The sequence below is a fragment of the Macaca fascicularis genome, chromosome X (assembly GCF_037993035.2).
Source record: "Macaca fascicularis isolate 582-1 chromosome X, T2T-MFA8v1.1".
NCBI lineage: Eukaryota > Metazoa > Chordata > Mammalia > Primates > Cercopithecidae > Macaca > Macaca fascicularis.
Genome location: NC_088395.1, coordinates 50,026,608 through 50,040,866, shown reverse-complemented (window position 1 = coordinate 50,040,866; position 14,259 = coordinate 50,026,608). Strand labels below are relative to the sequence as shown.

The window sequence follows — 14,259 nt, the reverse complement described above, 5'->3', positions numbered from 1 at the left end:
CAAAAAAGCATTTGACATAATTCATAATTCAACATCCATTCATGATTAACTCTCAGCAGAGTAGGAATAAAGTATAATTTCCTCAACTTAATAAAGAACATCTACCAAAAAAAGCCGTACAGCTAATATAACACTTAATAGTGAGAAACTAGACTCTTTTCCCCTAAAAGCAGGAAGAAGGCAAGGATGTCTTCTCTTACCATTCATTTATTCAACACCTTAGCTAGTAAAGTAAGACAACAAAAGGTAATAAAAATTATACAGGTTAGAAACAGAGAAATAAAACTGTCTTTATTTGCAGATGACATAACTGTCTATGCAGAAAATCCCAAAGAATCCTAAAGAAATCCTGAAGGGGAAAAAACCCAACTTATTAGAACTAATAAAGACAACATAGTTACTTGGGAGGCTGAGGCAGGAGAATGGCATGAACCCGGGAGGTGGAGCTTGTAGTGAGCTGAGATCGCGCCACTGCACTACAGACTGGGCACAGAGTGAGACTCCGTCTCAAAAAAAAAAAAAAAAAAAAAAAGACAACATAGTAAGACTGCAGGATATAAACTCAATATACAAAAGTCAATTGCTCTCCTTATACCAGTAATGAACTAGAATTGCACATTTTAAAAAGCAATACTATTTACAGTAGCCCCCCCCCTCCAAATTAAATACTTAGAGGTCAAAATCTAAGAAAATATACACAAGATCTATATGCAGAAAACTACAAAATACTGATTAAAGAAATTAAAGATCTGAATAAATAGTCTATGTTCATGGGGTGTAAAACTCAGTATTATCGAGATTTCAATTCTTCCCAGTTTGATCTATATATTCAACACAATCCCAACAGAAACCCAAGCAAGTCATTTTGCAGCTACAATAAACTGATTCTAAAGCTTCTGTGGAAAAGCAAAACATCTAGAATATCCAACACAATACTGAAGCTGAACAGTTGGAAGACTCACACTACCTCATTTCAAGATTTACCATAAAGCCATAGTAATCAGGACAGCATGGTATTGCCAAAAGATGCACAGATGAAGAGAACAGAATAGAGAGCCCCAAAATAGACCCACACAAATACAGTCAACTGATCTTTAAAGAAGGTGCAAAGGCAAATCAGTGGAGAAAGGACAGTGTTTTTAACAACCACTGCTGCAATGACTAGGCATATAAGTATGTTAAAAAGATAATCTAAACAAAGACTTTCCTCCTTTTATAAAAATTAACACAAAATGTACCATTGACCTAAATGTAAAATGCAAGACTATAAAACTTCTGGAAGACAACACAGGAGAAAATCTACATGATTTTGGATTCAGTGATGACTTTTTATATACAATACAAATAGCATGATCCAAGAAAGAAAAAAATTAATGTTAGACTTCATTAAAATTAAAAATTTCGGTTTGCAAAAGCTACTGTAAAGAGAATAAAAAGACAAGCCACGGCCAGGCACAGTGGCTCACACCTGTAATCTCAGCACTTTGGGAGGTTGAGGCGGGCAGGTCACGAGGTCAGGAGATGGAGACCATACTGGCTAACATGGTGAAACCCCGTCTCTACTAAAATACAAAAAATTAACCAGGCATGGTGGCAGGCGCCTGTAGTTCCAGCTACTCGGGAGGCTGAGGCAGGAGAATGGCGTGAACCCAGGAAGCAGAGCTTGCAGTGAGCCGAGCGAGATCGCGCCACTGCACTCCCGCCTGGGCGACAGAGCGAGGCTCCATCTTAAAAAAAAAAAAAAAAAAAGCCAAGAAGACAAGCCACAGACTAGGATAAGACATTTACAAAACATCTATCTGATAAAGGACTGGTATCCAACATACAAATAACTCAAACTCTAAAAAAAAAATCCCAAATTAAAAATGGGCAAAAAACCCAAACCTCACCAAAGAAAGATGTACATATGGCAAACAGCATGTGAAAAGATGCTCAACATCATTTGTCATTAGAGAAACGCAAATTAAAGCAATGAGATACTACTACATACCTATTAGAATGGCTAAAATCCAAAACACTGACAATACCAAGGATTCAAACTAACAGGAACTCTCATTCATAGCTGGTAGGAATGCAAAACGGTATAGCCACTTTGGCACTTTGGCAGACAGTTTGGTGGCACTTTTTTTTATGAAACAAAACAAAACATAGTCTTACCATATGATCCAACAATCGCACCCCTAAATACTTACTTGATTTGAAAATTTATATCCACATAAAAACCTGCACACAGATGTTTGCAGCAACTTCATTCATAATTGCCCCCAACAGTAAGCAACCAAGATGTCCTTCAGTAGGTGAATGGATAAACAAACAGTAGTATATACAGACAATGGAATACTATTCAGCAATAAGAAGGAATGAGCAATAAATCCACACAAAGACATGGATGAATCTTAAATGCATATTGGTAAGTGAAAGAAGCTAGTTTAAAAAGGTTATATTCTGTATGATTCATTTTACATGATATTATGGGAAAGGCAAATTTATGGAGACAATAAACAGGTCAGTGGTTGCCACGGACTCGGGGGACTTGTTCAGGCAGTGAAACTATTCTACATGATACTGTAATAGTGGATACACTATATATTTATCGAAACTTATAGAACTTCACAGTAGAAAGAATGAACCTAATGTATGCAAATAAAAAAAAATCATTTAGAAGATTGAAGATCCCAGGATAGAATGCAGCATGTGAGAAAAGAATTTAATTGCATCACAAATTTATAAAACAGCCTCAATGAAAGGGATAAAGGGGAAAAATGTAGACCCAGGTAACTGTGAAAATGAATAAAATTTGTAACACTAAAGCAAAAGGGGCCGGGCGCGGTGGCTCAAGCCTGTAATCCCAGCACTTTGGGAGGCCGAGACGGGTGGATCACGAGGTCAGGAGATTGAGACCATCCTGGCTAACCCGGTGAAACCCCGTCTCTACTAAAAAATACAAAAAACTAGCCGGGCGAGGTGGCAGGCGCCTGTAGTCCCAGCTACTCGGGAGGCTGAGGCAGGAGAATGGCGTGAACCCGGGAGGCGGAGCTTGCAGTGAGCTGAGATCCGGCCACTGCACTCCAGCCTGGGTGACAGAGCGAGACCCCGTCTCAAAAAAAAAAAAAAAAAAAAAAAAAGCAAAAGGAATGATGCATAAACACTGAACTCTTGATAAAGTTGTTTCTTATGGAGGGTATGGGTTAACAATTCTGAAACCACTATACATGTACAGTCATGCATTACTTAATGATGGGGATACATTCTGAGAAATGTGTTGTTAGGTAATTTCATCATCGTGCAAACATCATAGAGTGTACTTACATAAACCTAGATGGTCTAGCCTACTACACACCTAGACTGTATGGTATAGCCTATTGCTCCTAGGCTACAAACCTGTATAGCATGTTACTGTACTGAATACTGTAGTCAACTGTAACATAATGGTAAGTATATGTCTAAACATAGAAAAAGTACAGTAAAAATTTGGTACTATTTATACCACAAACTATTAAAATGTGGTATCATATATGCAGACTATAGTTGACCAAAATGTCATTATGCAGCATATGACTATATACCAGAAGTAAACAGTTAAGTAACAGATGGTGAGTGGTAGGAACCAGGTTTCTCACTGTTCGGAGGTTATAGACAAGCAAAGGGAGGAGGCTAGAGTGATCCATGTGGTAATAGATTAGAATTAGAGACATGAGTATGATCTCATGTTTGGTTTACTGTAGATACAGGTGGTTACATATATATATATTCATAGATATGTGTGTATGTGTGTATATATGTATGGGTCAGTATACACATATTTCCTTACTGCATTGGCTAACAGGGCCTAGAAGCAACAAATGCCATCAGCAGAAAGGAGCATACCTAGTATCCATATCATGGTTTCTAACACCATTCTCCAATAAAAGGAACCAGGGTTCCTTGGAGAAATGGCTGATTCTAGCACTGGGGGAGGAAATATATAATATGAGCCTAGAGCATGCTGTAATGCCAAAAAATAAGGATATGCTCAAAAAAGACCCCACAATGATAGGAGTTTGTCACAATGATAGGAGTTTGTCAAAGGGAAATGGAGCCAATTGAAAGAGTTCCCCATAGCCAAAGTTGGAACAATTTGAGCAACAAAACTTAGTAATGGATTATAACTCAAAGTACAAGATAAATAAGTCCATACTGATATAAATGATTTAATAGATAAATAAATGGGAGAGAAAAGACAAATCTCCCATGTAAAACAATTCCAAATAATTTCTGTAGATATTTCACCCTCATGGAGGTGAAACCTAACTTCCTAGTCCTATGTGTGATCTAAACCAGGGGGTCCCCAACCCCGGGGCCATGGACTGATACCAGTCTGTGGCCTCTAAGGAACCAGTCCGTGTAGCAGGAGGTGAGCAGAGGGTGAGCAAGCATTACTGCCTGAGCTCCACCTCCTGTCAGATCAGTGGCGGCATTACATTCTCAGAGGAGCACGAACCCTATTTGTGAACTGTGCATGCGAGGGATCTAGGTTGCGCACTCCTTATGAGAATCTAACTAATGCCTGATGATCTGAGGTGGAACAGTTTCATCTCAAAATCATCCTCACCCCCCACCACCGGTTTCGTTGAAAATGAAGTTGTCTTCCATGAAACTGGTCCCTGTCCCTGGTGACAAAAATGTTGGGGACCGCTGGTCTACACAGTGACTTCCTTCCAAAGAGTACAGTATGGAAAGAGGAAAAAATAGCTTTACAGTGGATAAACCTGGCAAACATTACACCTCAGCCAGGTGATCAAGGTCAACATCAACAGTGATAAGTCATATTGATGGTATGTGCTCCTTAATAAGACATAATGAGAAAGACACTTCACCTCTGTGGTCTTCCTCTCCAAAATTCTATTGTAATCATGAGAAAAACATCAGATAAATCCCAGTTGAGAGACATTCTACAAAATACCTGACCAGTACTCTTCAAAACTGTTAAGGTCATCAAAAACAAGGAAAGTCTGAGAAACTGTCACAGCCAAGAGGAACCCTTAGCTCCTTAGAGACATGATGAATATGTAATATAGTATCCTGGATGAGACATTTAGGTAAAAACTAAGTAAATCTGAAGAAATTATGTACTTTAGCTAATAAAAAAAAAGTAAGTGGGGGAAAAATTAGAGGATATCAATTCTAAAATTTGGCCGTTTTCCTAATTAAGTAACCTAAATGAACCCTTTAAAGCCTGTGGACATCATCATAGGTTTCATTTTAAAGATTCAGCATATTAAACTGATGTGGTTTATAGCCCTGCAGAGCTTTCCATATGGGCCACTTTTTTTTTTAAGTTCAAAAGGCAGCATTAATGTTTGCCACTCTTCCAGGCTAAGTGTTTAGGGAAGTTCAAGTGTTATTAAGAATGATAAATTTCAAAATACCTTTTCTTTTCGTTCCCACACAATCCACACAGTTGCTCTAGTCAGATAGCTTGAGGGAAGCCTAACTGAAGTGATGATAGTAGATTTCTCCATGAGTTGGAACCCAAGATATTTTACTTTGTTTTCAGTTTCTCTCTGGAGGAAAACTATGACATATTTTTGTAGTGTGGCAAAACAGATAGAAATGTTTCGCAATTTACTTCGTAAATTTCAAGTACCCTCGGGTTTTTTATTCTATCATATTTCAGTATTAAGATTTCTTTTCCTCTCCTGGATTTTGGTAGGTTATGTTGAAATTCAGCAGGCGGTATGGGGAACCCAATAATATGCTTAGGCTTTGAAGTCATCCCTGACTCTTTTCTATTTTATTTCCCATATCTAATTGGTCCTATCAGTTCCCCCTCTGAAATTTGTCCAGAACTTATTTCTTCCTCTACATTCCTGCTGTCTTCATTCAGGCCTTTTGATCTTTTGCCTAGATTATAAAAAAACAAGTTTCACTCACTGGTCTTCCCGTCTCCAACCTACACTACTCAAGCCACCCTCCACACTGCCAAAAATTCTCTAAAACTCAAATGTGATCATATCATTCCTCTGCTTTTAAGTCATTTGATGGTGCTTTGGTTACAAATGAGGTCAAAAAGTGTACACAATCTGGACCCCACCTAGATTTCTAACTAGATCTCCTCCTACCCTAGCCCCTGCAGTCTTCCTTCTTGCTCCAACTGCCACCATCCTTCCCACCCCAGGGGCCTTAGACCTCAAACATGCAGACTCTGTTTCTTGAATATAAAAGGCTCTCTCATGCTGCTGGACCTTTACCTGTGTTACTCTCCTTGCCAGGAATGTCTCCTCATTCAACAGTTAGGGAGTAGCAAGGCACACTAGGTAGAAAGACAGGGAGGTGAGGAAAAAAAGGGAATCGAAGAGCATTATTAAAACAGCACAGTGCTAGGCTCATATCTGGGTGTTCCATAAGTATCAAATGAATAAGTGAATGAATGAATGAATGCACTGCTGACCACAGGTGCAGGCTGCAGAGGCAGGGAAGTGAGAACAGATGGACTATGAGAACAGTCCTCCGTGTTTTTCTGTTACTCAAACTCTTTTTCTATTCCCTCCACCTTCTTTCAGATCTCCATGTTTATGTTTCTTCTAATTTACAGACTACTATAACACTACCTCAGATGCATTTAACCATGCTATGCATAATTTATTTATTCATTCCTCATAAATCAAGCCCTCTAGCCATCTGGAAAACAAGAACCACTTTTATTGCCTTTCAAGCCCCTTCTCGCTAATCTTTTTAGTGCGTGCTATTGTGCCTGGTACAAAATGTAGTATTTTATGCAGTTTCACCTCTGAATATCAAGGACATTGTGACCTTTTTGTTGTTATTTTCTTTATTAGGAAATCCCATGTGAAAACATTAAATAAAGTAAGAGCAATTAGAAAGCAAAGCAAGAAAGTTATATCACTACAGAGTGGGCTATAAGTGGGCTGCTTTTCATGTGTGTTTCATGAAAAGCAGCCTCATTATTTTACGGTTAGACCTTGTAAACTAGAAGCAGTAGTTCTCCTGTAAAGGCTAATGAAAAGCGATGAAGGACTATTCACGTGAAAACACATTCTATAGTCATAGGTAATGTCAAAATCTCATTCTGCTTCAGTTTTCTAGTCTATGAAATGAGAATAATACATAGTCACTTGCCCCAATCATCTACTGAGAGCAACATGAACACACAAAGTACGTTGCAGTTATAGATGATGGATACCATTTTCTATTAGAAGTAACAATGATTAGCCACTCTGGTTTAACCAGAAGGCTTTAAGTAGAGGTAGCCAATGTAAGTTCATGAATCCCCCTAACTGACCACTTCACTAAAGTCGGTGATTGGTATAACTGACTCAGGATGGTTATGACTACACCTAAGCGGAAGCAATATGCTAACACAGTTCTCTTTTGTAGAAGTAGGCAGATGACTACCAAATACTATACCATCAGTACCTTTCCTTTATGAACTTTAAATTCAGGGGCCCTCTCCTACTGTCACTTTCCTGACATATCTTCCCCAAGGCAAATTCCTTGTTATTCTTTTTAACCTGCGGCTTTTATACTGGTATGTTCACCCCAAATTAGTCACCTCCTCAGAGAAACCTTCCCTGACCTTCCTAACTAAAGTGTCATTCCCCAGTTATAATCTATTGTTATTCAGTTTATTTCCATCCTAGTACTCATCATGATGGGTAATTAACTAAGTAACCTTTTTACTCGTTTACTGCCCTCCCCACTTAGATCTAAGTTCTAGGTCAATATTTGTCTTAATCCCACCACTGTATCCCCAGTGCCTAGAATAGTGCCTGGTTCACAGCAGGTGCTCTAAAACTATTTGTTGAATGAATTGATGAAGGAGTTTCATCCTTACAGTGACAATAAGGTTAATTCAAACTTATTAGCATGACATTCAAGGCCCTGACTGTAAGATTCTCTGAGCTGGCCGCACCATGGTCAAGCCATTGTGACATTCCCCCACCCTTGTGATAACATACTTTGTGATATTCCCCATCCTTGTGAATGTACTTTGTAACATCCTCCCCACCCTTGAGAATGTACTTTGTAACATCCATCCCCTGCCCGCAAAAAAATTGCTCCTGACTCCACTGCCTATCCAAAACCTGTAAGGACCAATGATAATCCCACCACCCTTCGCTGACTCCTTTCTCAGACTCAGTCCACTTGCACCCAAGTGAATAAACAGCCTTGTTGCTCACACTAAGCCTGCTCAAGTGGTCTCTTATACAGATGCACGTAACACCAACTAAGCTATCCGGACTTATATTCTGCCTTTTTATACCTCCATAGATTCTGCCTGTTGATATCTCTGTAAAAACATACTTTCTGCCTGAAGCATTCTTCCTACCAAATAACTAATCTTTCAAGACCTCACTCCAAAACACCTTCTCTATGAAATCTCCAGTCCTTCGCAGACACATCCACACATGAAATGCTTATTCTGCTAAATTCCTATAAGAGCTATAGAACTTATAATACAGGGTTTTAGCAATAATAATAAAATAATGATACTGAACATGTTATTGAGTACTTAACTCTATGCCAGGTATAGTTATAAGCACTATATATGTATTGTCTCATTTAATCCTGAAAATAACTCTAAGGGGTAGGAACTATCATAAGTATTTATGTGGCTATTTAGCTAGCTATAATCAACTTCATGAAGGCAGGGATGGTATCTTCAAGCCTTGCTAATTCCCAGAGCTCAGCAAAGTGTCTACAATGTCATATGTACTTAATATGAGTTTGCTAAATAATGAATTTGACAGCAGTTCCTTGTCCTCTGTCTACTTTGACAATGGCAACCCCAGTTAAAGAACCAGACAGAGTTTTAAAGTAACTATACAAATGTAATCTTAAAGTGATACTGTCCTTTCTAAGTACAATAAGGAATTCAGAAGTCATAAAGGAAAGGGGCAATATACATGGCTATATAAACATTTTAAATATCTGTAAATTTAAAAAAACAAAGTTAAAAGAGACAAACTAGAAGTGGATAAAATACATTAAACTGACATCAGACAAAAGAGTAATAATAGTATATGAAGGACTCTGATAAATAAATAAGAATAATCAGCCCATTAGAAAAATAGGAACATCACATGAACAGGAAACTTCCAGAGAAAGAAATCGAAATGGTGTGTAAACATATAAAAATATGCTCAACCTCATTAAGTAAAAAAATGAAAATTAAAATGCTGAGATCTATTTATCCTATCATATTGTAAAGATAAAAAAGAATGGTAATGTCAGCACTGGTAACTTTGTGGGGAAATAGGCACTTTCATACACTCATGTGACAAAAATTCTCTCATATGCTTAGAAGAGATGGATACAAGGTTGTTCGTTGCAGCATTGTTTGTAACAGCAGAAGATCAGAAACAACTGAAATGTGCATCAACAGAAGCTTGGTTAAATAAACCATGGCACAAACATACCATGAAACTGTATGCAGCCATTGAAAAGAATATGTAACTAGGTAACCAGATAACCAAGGAGGGGGATTTTAATTTTACAAATGTATTCCAGTTAATAAAAAATCCAGTTATAGAAAGAGGAAAGGATTTCAACATACACTTCATCAGACAGTAGATAAGGTGGGCAGATATGCACATGAAATGCTATTCAACATCATTAGCCATTAAGGAAATTAAATTGAGACAATGATGAGATAACACTACCTACGTATTATAATAGGATGGCCAAAACACCAAGTGCTGTTAAGGGTGCAGAGCAAGTAGGACTCTCATACATAGCTAGTTCAGATGCAAAATGGTACAGGCACTCTGGAAAATGGTTTGTCAGTTTCTTATAAAGTTAAACATATTTACTATATGACTAAGTGATCCTACTCCTGGGTATACTACTGAGCAAGAAAAAGAAATGAACAACTTAGATAAATCTCCAAGGCACTAATCTGAGTGAAAGCAGTCTCAAGAAGTGACATACTATGTGATTCCATGTATATGACATCATTGAAAAGAAAAAAAACTATAAGGACAGAGAAAAGATCACTGGTACGGGGGTTAGGGAGGAAGGAGGTCTGACTGCAAAGGAGTGGCAAGAGGGAATTCTCTAGGGAGCTGAATTGTTCTGTATCCTGTCAGTGGTGGTAGTTACAATAATCTAGCCATGTGTTAAAAACTCACAGGACTATGTGCCAGAAAATAAATGAATTTTATTGTACATAAAGTAAAAAAAATTAAGATAAATTATCATCACCAATAATGATACCTCCTACTTCTCGGTCTAAGGGAGGAACATCATCTCTCATGGAGAAATCCATAGCGGTTGCTGGAATGTCCATCAGGTCTTCATCACTGGAGCTGTTCTGGAAGCTACTAAAACTCCCCTGCTGAAAGCCTCTGTTATCCATGGCACCTGTGCAGAAAGAAAAATAGGAGGCTTATAACAATTATCTTCAAGTTCCTTACATGTAATGTTTGCCATCTGAACCATTTTGAAGTATACAATTCAGTAGTATTGAGTACACTTACAATGTGCAACCATCACCACTATCCATTTCCAGAACTATTTCATCATCCCAAACAGAAACTCCGTACCCAACAAACAGTAACTCCCCATCCCCCAGGCCCTGGTAACCTCTATTATACTTTTTGTCTCTATAGATTTGCTAATTCTGGATATTTCATATAAATGAAATCACACAATATGTGACACTTTGTGTCGGGTTTCTTTCACTTAGCATAATATTTTCAATATCCATCCATGTTACAGCATGTATCAGCACTTCATTAATTTTTATGGCTGAGTATTATTTCACTGTATGGATAGACCACATTTTATCTATTCATCAGTTGATAGACATCTGGGTAATCTTCACCTTTTGGGTTGGGACTTAGTCTTATGTCTTCTTTCATGCTATATAAACTAAATATATTCAGTTATCCTCTAGATATAATGTACCTCTAGCATTACCATGTAGTTGATGGCAATATTTGAGAATCATTCAAATGAGTATAAAACCAAATGAGGGCACATGTACAAATGTAACGGTAGTTCACAAGTAATCAACTGAAATAAAAACTAGACATCAGTATTGAGAAACGTGCTGGCCATTTGGGAATGGGGAAAAAAAAAAAACATTATCTTATTCTTCTGACTCTCCCAGATGTCTTAATACAGTGTACATGCACAGAAATACTAGATGACTGACATGGGGAAAAGAAACATAGTGTGCCATTCAATGCTGTTCTTAAGAATTCAATATTAAAGATGAAAAATGTTCTTCATCCCAAGTGTAATTTTTTCAGATTATAAATTTTACTTAAAAATATTAGTATACTGATTTATTTAGTTTTTAAAAGCATTATGGCCAACTTTACGTAGGTCCACCCTCCCTATTTTTTAAAGGAAATCTTAGTCAAAAATCATAGCCAGCAAAGTTCTATTACACAAATATTATTTGTTTTAAACTTTCCAACTCTTTTAAGAAACTTCTTGTCCTAGGTTGTCAGAACTAAGTGTGATAAATGTGGTAAAAAACCAAATAGGATAAATTAAGTAAGAGGCCTAAAAAGTAGGCCTTAAATATTCAGCAAAAAGGAGAAAGAGCCAACATTTACCAGGTACTTGTCAATTTCTAGGCACTGGGCTATGTGGTTAAAATGAATTATTTCCTTTAATGTTTCCTACATTCCTATGCTATGGCATTATCACTCCTAGTGCAGATAAGGAAACTGAAAGCTGCAAAAGGCTAACTTGCCCAGTTCGTGTTGTTTTTTTAAAGTTAAGGTCCAAATCATGTGTTCAATTTCACAATACCTCATTTGTGATAAAGAGACCAGCTTGACTGAAGTGTGAGTGACATTTATGAACACCTACTATGTATGAATCATCGTGGGATAGTGGGTCAGATACAAAAATGATGCTGGATAGGCCAGATGAGATGAAGACTGAGAGGCAAAGACTTGGGAGTTAACAACATCAAGGTGATGATTAAAACCAAGAAAACAGATACCCCAAGGGAAATTTCCTGTATAAATGTTTGAGGTGATAGATATGCTAATTACTTTGATTTGATCATTACACAAAGTATACATGTATTGAAACATCACACTGTACCCCATAAATATGTACAATTATATATCAATTTAAAATAAAATTAAAAAAGAAATGCAATAATGTTCTTCTTTAGCATGCACAAGTAACTTGAAATCTGTGCAAACGTGAACTAAATAATAGGTTATACTGGAACACTACCATGCATACATGATGATATATGGTCAGGTAGGGAAGGATACAAAGTTACCCCAAGGTACTAATAATGTACAAAATTATTGACCATAAAACCATTTCCTCAGCTACAAAAGCTAACCTTGATGTGTGGATCAAATGGGTGCTGGGATACTAAGAAGCCATGTTTTATAGTCTCAGCCAAGCTCCCTTGCTGCTCACCAATCCAAACTTGCTGGACTTTTCTGCCCTTCATTATCCTGCTTTCTTCAATCCCTTTCTCCTGAGAGGACTCTCTCAGTAAAGGACTCACACCAAATCCTGTCTCTGCTTCTGCTTCTAGGGAACCAGGCCTAATACAGGATTGTTAGCAGGTTTTTCCTATTACCAACAACACACGAGAAATTGATTCCGTCTGTCTTCTCGCCTGTCATTCAGGAAGAAGTGCCTTTACTTTTTATTTAAGAAAAAAAAATCAGCCGGATGCTCACACCTGTAATCCCAGCACTTTGGGAGGCCGAGGTGGGCGGATCACCTGAGGTCAGGAGTTCGAGACCAGCTTGACTAACATGGTGAAACTCTGCCTCTACTAAAAATACAAAAATTAGCCAGGCATGGTGGTGTGTGCCTGTAATCCCAGCTACTCATGAGGCTGAGGCAGGAGAATCACTTGAAGCCAGGAGGCGGAGGCTGCAGTGAGCCGAGACTGTGCCACTGCACTGCAGCCTGGGTGACAGAGTTAGATTCCGTCTCAAAAAAGAAAAAGAAAAAAGGCCGGGTGCGGTGGCTCACGCCTGTAATCCCAACACTTTGGGAGGCCAAAGGCGGGTGGATCACGAGGTCAGGAGATCGGGACCATCCTGGCTAACACAGTGAAACCCCATCTCTACTAAAAATACAAAAAATTAGCTGGGCGTGGTGGCGGGCGCCTGTAGTCCCAGCTACCCAGGAGGCTGAGGCAGGAGAATGGTGTGAACCCGGGACGCGGAGCTTGCAGTGAGCTGAGATCACGCCACTGCACTCCAGCCTGGGCGACAGAGCGAGACTCTATCAGAAAAGAAAAAGAAAAAGAAAAGAAAGAAAAGAAAAGGAAGAGAAAAGAGAAGAAAAGAAAAGAAGAGAAAATTTCATTCTGTGTTGATGTTGGTCAGATGAAGAGTGCATCCAAAGCATCTTTACTTGGGCCTTTGGGCACATGTTGGCTCATATAAGTTTATTTTCTTTTTTAATGATGAAACTATTTTGTCTGCCTTACAAATAACTGTACCTTATAGTGAATATTGCAACACACAACATGTATAAGATCAGCAAACATTGTTGGGTAATATTTAAACAACATTTGGATCTCCTAAGCAAGGTTAAACAACACCACACAGAATCACATAACAAAACTGCCAATATAAGGGCCTGTTTCACTTCTGAAGCTTGTTATTTCTTGGAACACCACTCATAGGATCTATATAAAGTATACTATGCATATAAACATATTACTATTTATCTTTTTTTTTTTTTTTTTGGTTTGTTTTTGAGACAGGATCTTGCTCTGTCACCCAGGCTGGAGTGTGGTGGTGCCACTACTGCTCACTGCAGCTTTGGCTTCCCACGCTCAAGCAATCCTGCCACCTCAGCGTCCCAAGTAGCTAGGACTACAGGTGTGTGTCACTGTGCCCAATTAATTTTTTGTTTTGTTTTGTTTTGTTTGTTTTTGCAGAGATAGGGTCTCACTATTTTGGCCAGGCTGGTCTTGAACTCCTGGACTCAAGCAATCCTCCCACCTCAGCCTCCCAAAGTGTAGGGATTACAGGCATAAGCCACTGCACCCTACCTACTATTTATCTCATTGAAAGAATGACTCACTGTTAGCAGCAGACAGGACCATGGACATAAACATACAACATGTAACAGCTATAACTAAGGGTAACTAATTAAATCATGACTTTCTTTTTTATAAGCCCCTGGACCTCTTCCTGGAAATGTTGACCTCAACCTTTGACTCTATGTATCAATGTTTTCTGTTCTTGCTTTGAACGTAACATCAGCAGCTTCCTTCAAACCAGTAACATTTCTATGTTGATTGCTAAT

At 38.3% G+C, this 14,259-nt stretch overlaps 1 protein-coding gene across 5 annotated transcripts in view; it reads right to left on the bottom strand.

Annotated features, from left to right (window-relative positions):
- CLCN5 (chloride voltage-gated channel 5) overlaps positions 1-14,259 on the bottom strand; it is a 160,631-nt gene that overhangs the window by 41,264 nt on the left and 105,108 nt on the right. For all 5 annotated transcript variants that reach the window (XM_015443504.3, XM_074029481.1, XM_045384157.2 and 2 more), the window contains one exon: positions 10,216-10,362. In XM_015443504.3, the coding sequence (XP_015298990.1) occupies positions 10,216-10,362 (147 nt within the window). The remainder of the gene's footprint in view (positions 1-10,215; positions 10,363-14,259) is intronic.